General features: G+C 36.2%; 1 protein-coding gene across 2 annotated transcripts; it reads right to left on the reverse strand.

Moving 5' to 3' along the window:
- Window positions 1-6,094: 6,094 nt before the first annotated feature.
- LOC107800417 (G-type lectin S-receptor-like serine/threonine-protein kinase At4g27290) lies at window positions 6,095-10,673 on the reverse strand. 2 transcript variants are annotated; one of them, XM_016623578.2, is made up of 7 exons: window positions 8,960-10,597; window positions 8,637-8,783; window positions 8,355-8,512; window positions 7,933-8,143; window positions 7,602-7,839; window positions 7,372-7,522; window positions 6,095-7,283 (listed from the first exon to the last, which is right to left on the reverse strand). In XM_016623578.2, the coding sequence occupies exons 1-7, from the start codon at window positions 10,209-10,211 to the stop codon at window positions 6,993-6,995; spliced, it is 2,448 nt and encodes an 815-aa protein (XP_016479064.2). In that variant the 5' UTR covers window positions 10,212-10,597; the 3' UTR covers window positions 6,095-6,992. The 2 variants fall into 2 exon arrangements, 1 of the variants encoding a protein (XP_016479064.2); XR_001651412.2 differs by having other exon boundaries at window positions 7,145-7,283; window positions 7,613-7,839; window positions 8,960-10,673.
- Window positions 10,674-11,195: the final 522 nt, after the last annotated feature.

The raw sequence follows: 11,195 nt of genomic DNA on the forward strand, positions 1-11,195 counted from the left end.
TGTATATATGTCTTTTGGACATGTTTTTCTCACGTATGTGTCATGTCTCAAAACCGAGGAGCGCGACCGACGCTCAACCGAGTGAACCCGACCGAGCAAGCCTGTTAGATTTTTTTCTACCCAAACTCATCCACGAATGGAGATAATACATATTTTCATTAATTAGACAAAAAGGTGTTCACGTCTACAATACCAATTCATTTCCAATAATTTCATCATTTTTAAAGTCTCAAATGGACAAGTAATACAACCACAACATAATATATTTTGTCTTTTCCAACACCAATACATAACCCACACTATGTCTACGGAGCCTCTATAGATAAAGAAGAGTACAATGATAATGCCGGCAACAAGGACCCGGCTATACCTTAAACAGAATACACAAAGTACAAAAGATTCATGACCCCGGGATGAAGTGGGGCTCACCAAGTCAGCTGGAAAGAAGGTGTAATGCTATTACTGATCAATATCTCCTGTTGTGGAACCACCTGCATCCATTTAAAGATGCAGCGCCCCCGGCAAAAAGGGACGTTAGTACTGTCGAATAGCACTAGTATATATAACTAAACACCCTCTCAATAGAATGACAAATAATACAAACAAGATTATCATAATATCAATGAAAGCCTTAATCAACATCAAACCTCAATTTACGATCAAGACAGTGTTTAAATTTATTTCCATATCTCACATTGGGAGATTTTTAGTATCGATATACCATGGTCCACAATACCATTATTCACAATACCATTATTCACAAAACCAGTACCACCGTACTCTTAGCACGGAGTCTGATCACGACCCGATCGGCTAGGCTATCTCATTAGAGACATCAACCACAATTACTCTAAATATTAATATCACCATCTTTAACACGGAGTCCGATCACGACCCGATCGGCTAGGCTATCCATTAGGGACATCGACCACAATCACAATTTCAATTACAATTTCCAGTACAATCACCACCATGTGTGCGACATGGTGTCCGATCACGACCCGACCGGCTAGACTGTCTTATTCGAGACATCAATCTTTTTATATCAATCATCGCATTTCATATTACTTTCACATCTTTTCATTTCATTGACACTAATGGCCATAATCATAAGATCATTCTTGGCACGTTGGCCATATTCAGTATTTCTTGTTCACCCTTTTCAATTTCAAATATCATCATCATTATCAACAACAAATAAAATTCAAATCAAGGTGTGTAGTACACATGTGAGCAATTTAGAGTCTAAGGCACATAGAGATATTTCACAAAATTTGGCATAATAGCCTTTGTTTGAACTTGACTTAAAGTCGAAATAATATTAATGCACAACCTATATTTTAACACATCCTCAATTGGTAACATAACATGAATAAAGCATTTGGGATGCTTAATGAACATATATCTTTCAACCCAATCTTATTAGGAATAGCCAATTTCATAATGAATCACTCGGGAATTACATAATTCACATGAATATCGTGGGATTCAATTTTAAGAGAAGAGTTTAGCCAACATACCTCAATCGAGCTTCCTTAAACTCTAAAATATTTCGGAATTCTTAGCAACTTCAATCTATTGTAGAAATATAACAAATTAAACCAAAATTAGGAAGATGCTCATGGTTCTAGCTCATTTGAGCATTTTATCAAATATTAAGTGTGGATTAAGTTTCAAGGTCCATTTTATGGAGGATTCCATCACCCCACAACCCAATCTTTACCATTTTAGGTTCAAAAATCTTCCTACACCCTTTTATAACACATGCATATAAAATAAATAACTCTCATGCCCAAATATTATCTTGTTAATTACTCATCTCTAGACAAAATTCGAAATTGAGGGTTAAGGTGTAGAATCTTACCTCTAGGATCAAGACCTAGTGAGTTTCCCTCCTTAATCTTCCAAAACTTGAGCAAGAATTGAAGAACAATTATTGAAGAACACTTTCTCACTCTAGGGCACTCTCTCTCACTCTAAAATGTCAGATTATGGCTCAAAATTTGTCATGCCCCAAAACCGAGGAGCGCGACCGGCGCTCAACCGAGTGAACCCGACCGAGCAAGCCTGTTCATTCTACCCAAACTCATCCACAAATGGAGATAATATATATTTTCATTAATTAGACAAAATGGTGTTCACGTTTACAATACCAATTCATTTTCAATAGCTTCATCATTTTTAAAGTCTCAATGGACAAGTAATACAACCACAACATAACATATTTTGTCTTCCCCAACACCAATACACAACTCACACTATGTCTACGGAACCTCTATAGATAAAATAAAAAAAGTACAATGATAATATCGGCAACAAGACCCCGGTTATACCTCAAACAGAATACACAAAGTACAAAAGATTCATGACCCCTGTATAAAGTGGGGCTCACCCGACAGGGGCGGAGCTACGGTAGAGGGTGCGGGTTCGGGCGAACCCAGTGACTTTTTTCGAGACCCTGTATTTGTATTGAAAAATTTATTCTTTATATATAAATATATCCTGCCGAACCTAGTAACAAAAGGGCTCTGGGTTCAATGGTAAGAGTCATGGGTTCGCTTGGAGAAGGCGCGGGTTCGAATCACGTTGAAAGCAGTGATCTATTTTGTTGTTTTTTACAATTTTTCTTTTGAAGAATGCACAAATTAAATGACATCGTAATTCTGAAATAACTCAAAAGTCCAAACGACACTTTGCCTTCCTTTAAACTAACATTTATACTTTTTAATAAATAAAACATAAAATCTTTTTTCTTTCTAATAAACAAATCCTTCTCCAAATAAAAACACGTCTTCTCATCTTCTCAATCCCAAATCAAAAAAGCTAGAGTTCTGCCTCTGTTGATCGTTGGCGCTGTTACCACAATCTGCCGGATCCAGACGCCTTTCAACTCTCGATGTGTATCAATGTATGCTCTTTCTCCCTTAGAAGTTAGACCCTTCTCCCTTCTTCAATTCTTCTTTCCTGATTTTTTCCTTTCATGTTTTCTTCTTATATTTTATATTTGACAATTTATACAAAATCTGATTTTTAATTTTTGATTCTAGGGTTGTCCCACATTTTGAACTTCATTCCCTTTGTCAATTTGTGCTTTGGTTCTTTCTAAAAGTTCAAACTTGAAGTCTCCGACAAGCCGACAGACAAGGTATGTGGTTGTTGTCCTAGTTTCTTGTTTTTAGTTTCTAGTGAGACCAACTTGCATTCACATGGAGTGGCCGTATACCCTTATTAAGAAGAAAACTTTCATATGTAGTCAGGGCGAAGCTACAGTAGAAGAAAATCCGGTGACTTTTTCCGAGACCCTGTATTTATAATTTAGAACTCATACACTTCAAATCTTAGCTCCGCCTCTTAGGCCGACGGGGAAACTTTTGTGATTTAAACTCTTATTCACTAGATAACTTGATTATTATGGATTTATATGAGTAGTTATTTATCAAAATGAGTTCGACTATTATAGATTGACGTATTTGAGTTATTGGGAATCACTGAGCCATTTAAGGGACAATATTGTGGTATGTTGAGTATAACCCCTTCCATAGAACCGTTTTCTCCAAACTCCATATCTTATATATGTGATTGTGTGATTAAATATCTTTAAAATTTGTTAGTTTGTTTACCCTAAAAATTGAGTAAAAATTAAACTTATATTGTGATTTTAAGGATATATGATTTAAACCAGCACCAATTGATAAACAACGAATTAAATAGATAAATTGGACAATAAAATAAATCAAACTGGTCTGCAAACAATGCCTCGACCTCGATTCAAGATAGTCTCGAGGTTAGTTAATAAGAACAGCAGAGGATGGAACAAGCAGTGATGAACAGTAAGTAAGACAAAAAAAGCAACGTATATGTATATTCTTCTCAGTGAATCATGATCCTACAAATGATTGGAACTCCTCTTTTTATAGTAGAGGAAACCTAATTATGGTATGTCTCTAATTACATAAGAAAATCGTATAAACAGCTAGTTAACCGCTTCTGATTTGGTCTGTTTCGAGATTCACGTCATGATCCTCGAACAATCACGGATATCCGTCCCGAGATTCACGCCGTGATCTTCGACCGGTCACTGATATCTCACCATTCCGTTATGATGCTCCCCTCGAAGTCGGTCATACTTGATCTCGATTGTTGCTGGCCTCGGTCTCAACGTACACTTCGATCTCTAGGCTTGATGTCTCATCTTCGAGCTCGGGTCAGATTTATTACGAGGCTACCCCCGATGCAACTCCCTTGTCTCGATCAAATAGCAAAATCGGATAGGCTCGATTTTTACCGTATACATAGTTATATGTAGTAACCCAAATTTTTTAATACTTATTAATTATGAGATTGGAGAATTAATCTTATTTGTAGCTATTTGGTCCCAATACTAATCTAGTAGAAGGGGAATTGATATAATATAATAGGTGGATAGTAAGCCAAATTTTATACGTATTATTTATGATTAATGATTAATTAGTACTAGACTTGTTGGGGGGTTTGTTAGAAAGAAGTGGGCGAAACCCATTCTTCTTTGTTGCCGGCCTTAAAGTCGCCTGAGAAATAAATAAGTGAAATTGGTTTCTTAATTCTAAGATAGAAAAAAAAAATACCTAGAGAAGCAGAGTGACATCGGTACTGTAGTTGAAAAGAAAAGGCTATAGGCGTTCTCTGGTGGAGTGGATTGCGTCGTGAATCGAGAGCAAGGAGAGGACAACTCTTCAACTCAATATTGGTACTTAGGTATATTATTATTATGTTCACCCCAAAACTTGTATTCTTTGAAGTAAGAAAAGAAATCATTATGCATTATATTTGTAGTAGTGACAATAATTGAATTGGGAACACGTTATAATGGCTGACATTGTTGTACTTGTGAGGCCGTGGAAATAGAAATATAATTTAATAATGGAAACCTTACCCTTTAACCCGAACTCCTTACCCTTTAATGATGGACAAAACTTCTCAAGATTGCATTTTTGGAATTTAATTTCAGAACTTTGCACATGAAATCAGTTTCGGAGTTTTGCACATATATGCTGGATTAATTGTATTTTATTATATGATAAACATTGAACTTCACAACTCAAGTATTGGTGCACGAGTATATTGATGAACCAGAAACTCTATCATATTGTGGTTAGAAATAAAGAAATGATTGAAAACATTGTGATTATGCAAATGATTGATGAGCTTTCAAAATTAGGTGTAAAGTATGAGAATTCGTCCATAATGAGCATCTAGAACCTATTTGGACGTTAATATTAAAGCTACTGTTTTAAATCTTTGTTCTTAAGCATAGAATTTTTTTGATTGGTACTCTGGTTATGATCGGTGGAATCAGAGTGCTAATTTATAGAAGTTGAATCTAATGTTGAGTTTATATTGAGATATTGGGATATACTTTCATTGAAGTGTAAAAATTTTAAGATATAGTTCCAGGCTTGAAAGTTAGAGAGATTGAGATTTGCCCCAATTAGCATAATTAACATAATTAATTAATATGTTGCATGGATTGAGGTCATTGGATAACATTTGGTTAGTGTTTTAGAGCAAGGTAAGGCTTTAAGATTTGTCGCTTGCATTTCAAAACTTATTTTGAAAATATATTTTGCATTCCTTTCAAAATAAGAAGTTTTTGAATGTTTAACCAAATATGCTACTCTTTGTCGTAATTTCCAAAAAAAAAAGGTGTTGGAGAACACCGGAGACGCTATTTGCACTCCAAATTTGATGTTAGTCCCTTGTTGCCTGGGGAACTTTTAGCACGGAATTATCTGTCTTTCAAGGAGCCATCCCACAATTTGCAAGGGAGAACTCGTCGAAAATTTTGCTATGAAGGACAATGATTTGGAATTTGGTTGGCCATTATAACTTCTATCCGTATGTGTTTAACCCTAGTTTAAGGTAAAATTTGTGCTTTGTGCCTTAATTTTCTGTAGTTGTAGATAATAACATATCAAACCCAATGACAATAAATTTTAGCCAGTCTCCTTCCCCTAAGGGATTATAACCAAGAGACCTTGTTGAATTCAGAAAGTTTCAAGACTAGGACTAGGAGTAAGATCATATATATGGAGCCTCTTCATCGTCAAGTCCTTAATTCTATAAATTGTTTTTTTGAACGAATTTCCTAGACCCCAAGAAACTAAACTTTTCTTTATCCATGTTGTTACAAAGAACTTGGAAGCACTAGTTTTCACTTTCCAGCCACATTTCACACACTGGTTTAATAATCTTTTCCCTTGGAGCACAGATCATATAAGGCTTAGGGATTAGGATTAGTACTTCTCTAATCCTAACTTTTCCTTGCCTTTCAAAAGTTTGCGCGCAATTCGTGCCTTTCAAAAGTTGTTATCAACAATTCACAAGTTCTTTTCTAAAGTTTGGAACTCCTTTTGTAATTCTGAAAATAATATCTGGCAAACTTCTTCTCATGTTTCCTCTCATTGAAAGATCAGTTTGTCTTACTATTTATGGGCCAACAAAGACACCCACTCATGTCCAGTCTTATCTTTATTAAGGTTTGTCTTTCAACAGAAACCATTTCATGGAATAACATAACCTTCCCGAAGAGGTATGGGACTAACTTGAATGTTTAGCTTCAAGAAATCAGATGCAACAGCACTAACAGATATCAAAATCAGGCAGGTCTGAGCGAAAAGGAAATATATAGATTTTTTCTTGAGTGAAGAATAGACCGAAAAAGAACTTGTTCACATTTGACCATCTCTCTTGCGTTTTGTGCCAATCAGAGCAGGAGGTTTAGACATTACTTGGGTGCTTCTTAATCCTTTCAAAATGGCAGCAACATACCCCTTTTGCGATTTCTATGAAAGAATCCTACAGACGATGGATTCCCGCGTGAAACACCATACTGGACAGAAGACACATTGCTATTGGACACAAAATTCTTTATTGAGTTGACCAACTGGATGCTCTTGAGCCATGTGAATTAAAAAATTAAGTAAATAAAGCCTCTAGAAGCAAACAGTGATCTCCTATCTAGCTTCCAACATTGTGATGCTTATTTCATTTACAGAACTTTCGCTGTCAGCTTTACTGGATTGACTCCTACCAGTAAAAAAACCTGGCTCTTTAGGTAACGGCAATGGAATGTCACTAGACAACATCAGCAAAACTGATGCCATACTAGGCCTATCTTCTGGACAGTGCTGCACGCACAATAGACCTACATGGACTGATCGTTGCACTTCAGACAGGTTGCTTGACTCCCTTAGATGTGCATTAATTAGTTCCAAACTCCTGCCTTCTCTGAAGAGGATCCACACCTGAACATTTGATATCGTGCAGTTAGATGCTATAAGTTTTACCAACATGAGTTTAGCACCATTTAAGATAGACAGGAAGAGTTTCTACATGTCCCAAAAGATTATGGTGATGGTCTGGATGGAAGAACCCTCTATTTCTCTTCCCGCTTAAAATCTCCAGTACCAGAACTCCAAAGCTAAATACATCTGATTTCACTGAAAATTTTCCTTCTGCTGCATACTCTGGAGACATGTAGCCACTGCAGGACAATGTTAAACAAAGAAAGTAAGTAGCTTTTTAGTGGAGAGAAATTTGCTTATTGGTTTAAAGATCTTTACTATGTTCCAACCACTCTGGTTGTCCTTGCTGCAGTCTCATTTCCTCCGAAACTTCTTGCCGTTCCAAAGTCCGATATCTTTGGGTTCATATCAATATCTAACAAAACATTGCTAGGTTTAAGATCTCTGTGGATTATCCGCAATCTTGAGTCTTGATGAAGATAGAGAAGTCCTCGCACAATTCCATTAATAATATGGAAGCACTTAGGCCAATCAAGTAGTAAGCTCCGATCTCTATCTGCAGAAATCCAAAGTTTATGATTTTACTACTTTACTAAATAATTCATGAAAGCTAAATGTGCTACAGGAATAAAAAAAAGTGAGAACCAACCAAAAAGGAACCAATCCAAACTACTGTTAGGCATGTATTCATAAATCAACATTGTTTCTTCTGCTTGAATACAGCAACCAAGAAGCTTAACAAGATTCCGATGCTGCAGTTTGGCAATGAAGATAACTTCATTCATGAACTCATCAGTCCCTTGGGCCGAGTATCTTGAAAGTCTCTTGACTGCAATTTCTTGTCTCTCTTTCAGCACACCCTAGGTATCATCATGCAATTAGATGAAAGAGCTTCTCCAGAATGTTGGTTACTTAATATCACATTGTTGTTTAAGGGAAATAGGAGAATTGGAGACAAATTTTCTAACCAAAACCTATGTTTCAAAGTTAAGTTAGTCAATGTTCCATCATAAGATAATGTCCTGCAGTTAGTTTGAAGGAAAAAGAAAGAGTTGCCCCGAACATTGTTACCTTATAAACAGGACCAAAACCACCCTCTCCAAGCTTGTAGTTCAGTGAAAAGTTATCGGTAGCATCCAAGATGGTCGCAAAATCAAACAATGGTAAATCTGGAACTTCATCTTTACTTTCATTGGTGTAGAACATTTCAGAGATCTTTCTTCCTTTTCCTGTGAAAATAAGGACTTAACTGGATGTAAACAGAAAATTCCTGAGACTAAATAAATCCAGAAATTAAAGCACATTTACTCAAGCCACTTAACACAAATTTCGAAGCAGAAAAACGTCTGGTACCTTCGCCAAAACGTATCTGATCCTGATCCTTCTTCTTCTTCTTCTTTTGATTTATGTACAAGATCAAACACACTGCTAAGAGAAGAATCGATGCTGCCAACGGCAAGCTGATTCTCAATTTCTTTACTTTCTCTACGCTGGAGTTCTCTGAGGATTCAAATAAATTCATTTGAGTTTCATAAGTAGAAAATATATATTTTTTTAAATGATGTTGAAAAACTTCAGGCCTCAGCTTGCACATTTTATGACATTTAGTTTTATCTAGAATCTAATGTAGCTTTCTTTATAGCCTTACATGCACAAGTAAAGTAGCAGACTTGTACCTGATTGGGAAGAGTCCAACTTTATATAGATATCTTGTCCACTAGCACCAAGATCTCTGATGTCGATCAGCTCATCAAACCAAAGCAAGCAGCCTTCATTTGTCCCTGTTATGTCTGGATTTGCATATGCGACACATGAACAGTTTCTCAAGCACAATTCCTCGCATGCACTAAGATTCACTCCTTGATCGTACCAGGAAAAACGAGTGTCTGGCAACTTGATGCCCGGATACTTCAGGAATTTAACTTCCTTTTGGCAATTCAATGTTGCCTTTCTAACACAGCCACTTGTCCAATTTTCCCTTGCCCATTCTGTTGGGTTTTTGGGTTCAAACTGATCCAAACAGCTGCAGATTGAAGAGTTGCCATTATTGCACAAACTATATGCGTGACACCGACTGTAAATGTCACAGTTATCTGCTGGTGCGCTACCAAAGTAATTATCCCAATTCTGTGTTTGATTATTCCATATTGAAAGCTGTAGAACCCCATCTAGTTGCATCACTACCCTTGCAAAGATAGAGCTGTCTGTGAGCTGATACATGATAGATATTTTCTCAGGATCGGATACATATATATATTTATAACCAGGACTTGGTAGCCGAGATGGTGCACTAGCAAATCCTCGACCATTCCATGGTCCAAACCTGTGGCGTTCAGTGGAACCGTTCATTATAAATGGCTGTGGGAATCCACGAGGATCGAATGTCCAAGTAAACTCACCCCTGGAAGGGTCATTTGTGCTCTTCCATGACCAGAGGGAACGATGAAAACCAGTCTTAAGATCGATTCCAACCTTCATTCCAGGCAAAGATGTGTCACTGGGATAGTCAAAACTCTGCCACAAGTAATTGACAGTTGCATCTCGAACAACAAGATTGCCTGAATCAAGAAGCTGCGCCTTTGAATTTTTCACACGTCTGGTGGCATTGGAGGACCAAATGACATGACCAGAACCATTAAAAAGAGTAAGAATTCCTTGTCTTGTAAAATTTAGCATACCATCTCTATCATTGAGTGGACTGTCTCCATTAGCAACCCATACCACTGTCTGTACAGAAACTTTGCTGAACCATATTCCGATGTACCTTTTCCTGGATGTGCCAGGGGAGAAAAATCCCAACTCAAACTTTCCACCTGATGAAATAATGGTGTTTCCATCCGTTAAAGGCTGATCTACTGGTATGGTATCTGCGGCACCATAAAGAATCAATATGAAAAACAAGAAGAAATGAATATTTATGGCTTCCATTGCTTTCTGTGCTTCTACCTTATTTTTTGCAGAGTTCAATTAAAATCTAACCCTTCGCTTAGCTCATGGGGTTATTAGATGACTAAGTTGTTGTCAAGGTGTGCGGACTTGAAAAAATTAACAAGACTTGACGGGATGATTCTGACTTAAAAATATATGTAATAGTCTCAATAGCAGGCACCAAGAATTTTCCTTTTATTTTTTAAGAGAGAAAAGTTGTTGTTATAAGGAAAAATTATGCAACTGCACAAAAAGTGTAAATCATTCTCCTTGTTTTCTTTTTTCAGTAATTCCATTTCATATGCTGAGATATTGCTTCAACCTTTGAAAATGGCCAGGTCTTACAAAGAAAAGGTCAAACGTAATATTCTTCGGTATGTTTCAATAAAAGGTCAACAATTCTCTTAAATCATTGATCGGAGAAAAGTGTGAAAAGTGGGTGGGATCCTTAGTTGTTGGAATGCTTCTTAATATTTAGCTCCAATTTGAAATGTTATTGAGAAATACCCACTTGTTAATGCTAAAATAAAATTTGCACAAAAATATCTTTAGTTAAAATAGAGAAACACTCCATCAACTTTTACCGAGTTTGGAGAGTTTGAAAAGTGCCGTTCGAACTCTAGGAGAAATTCATGGAGTGTTGCCGGAGTTCTTAGTTGCAAAAATTAATATCTACTCCACGTGTTCATTTTTGGTTATCTACTTTTGATTTTGCATTCTTTTTAAAAATAAAAAAATATATATATATTTTACAACTTTACCCGTAATTATGATATCATTTCAAAAAGTATTGAGAAATGATTTAGGAAATAAATAATTAATGACAAGGGTAAAACAAGAAAAAAAGTTCCCTTGATTTGCTAAAATGAACAAGTAAAAGTAAAAAATATATTTAGAAGAGGTGGATGTAGTGTGCGAATAATATTTTCAATTGAACTCATAACTTTTAAAATATAATTAGTTGAATACTAAAATCTTAAAAGT

Source organism: Nicotiana tabacum, chromosome 12 (assembly GCF_000715075.1).
Source record: "Nicotiana tabacum cultivar K326 chromosome 12, ASM71507v2, whole genome shotgun sequence".
Lineage (NCBI taxonomy): Eukaryota > Viridiplantae > Streptophyta > Magnoliopsida > Solanales > Solanaceae > Nicotiana > Nicotiana tabacum.

Excerpts from the sequence above, each read along its gene's own strand:
- LOC107800417 (XM_016623578.2), bottom strand. The coding sequence starts at position 10,211 with ATGGAAGCCATAAATATTCATTTCTTCTTGTTTTTCATATTGATTCTT. Across the intron at positions 8,784-8,959 it reads GTTGGACTCTTCCCAATCAG|AGAACTCCAGCGTAGAGAAA; the intron begins GTACAAGTCTGC and ends TTGAATCCTCAG. Across the intron at positions 8,513-8,636 it reads TCAGATACGTTTTGGCGAAG|GAAAAGGAAGAAAGATCTCT; the intron begins GTACCAGACGTT and ends TTATTTTCACAG.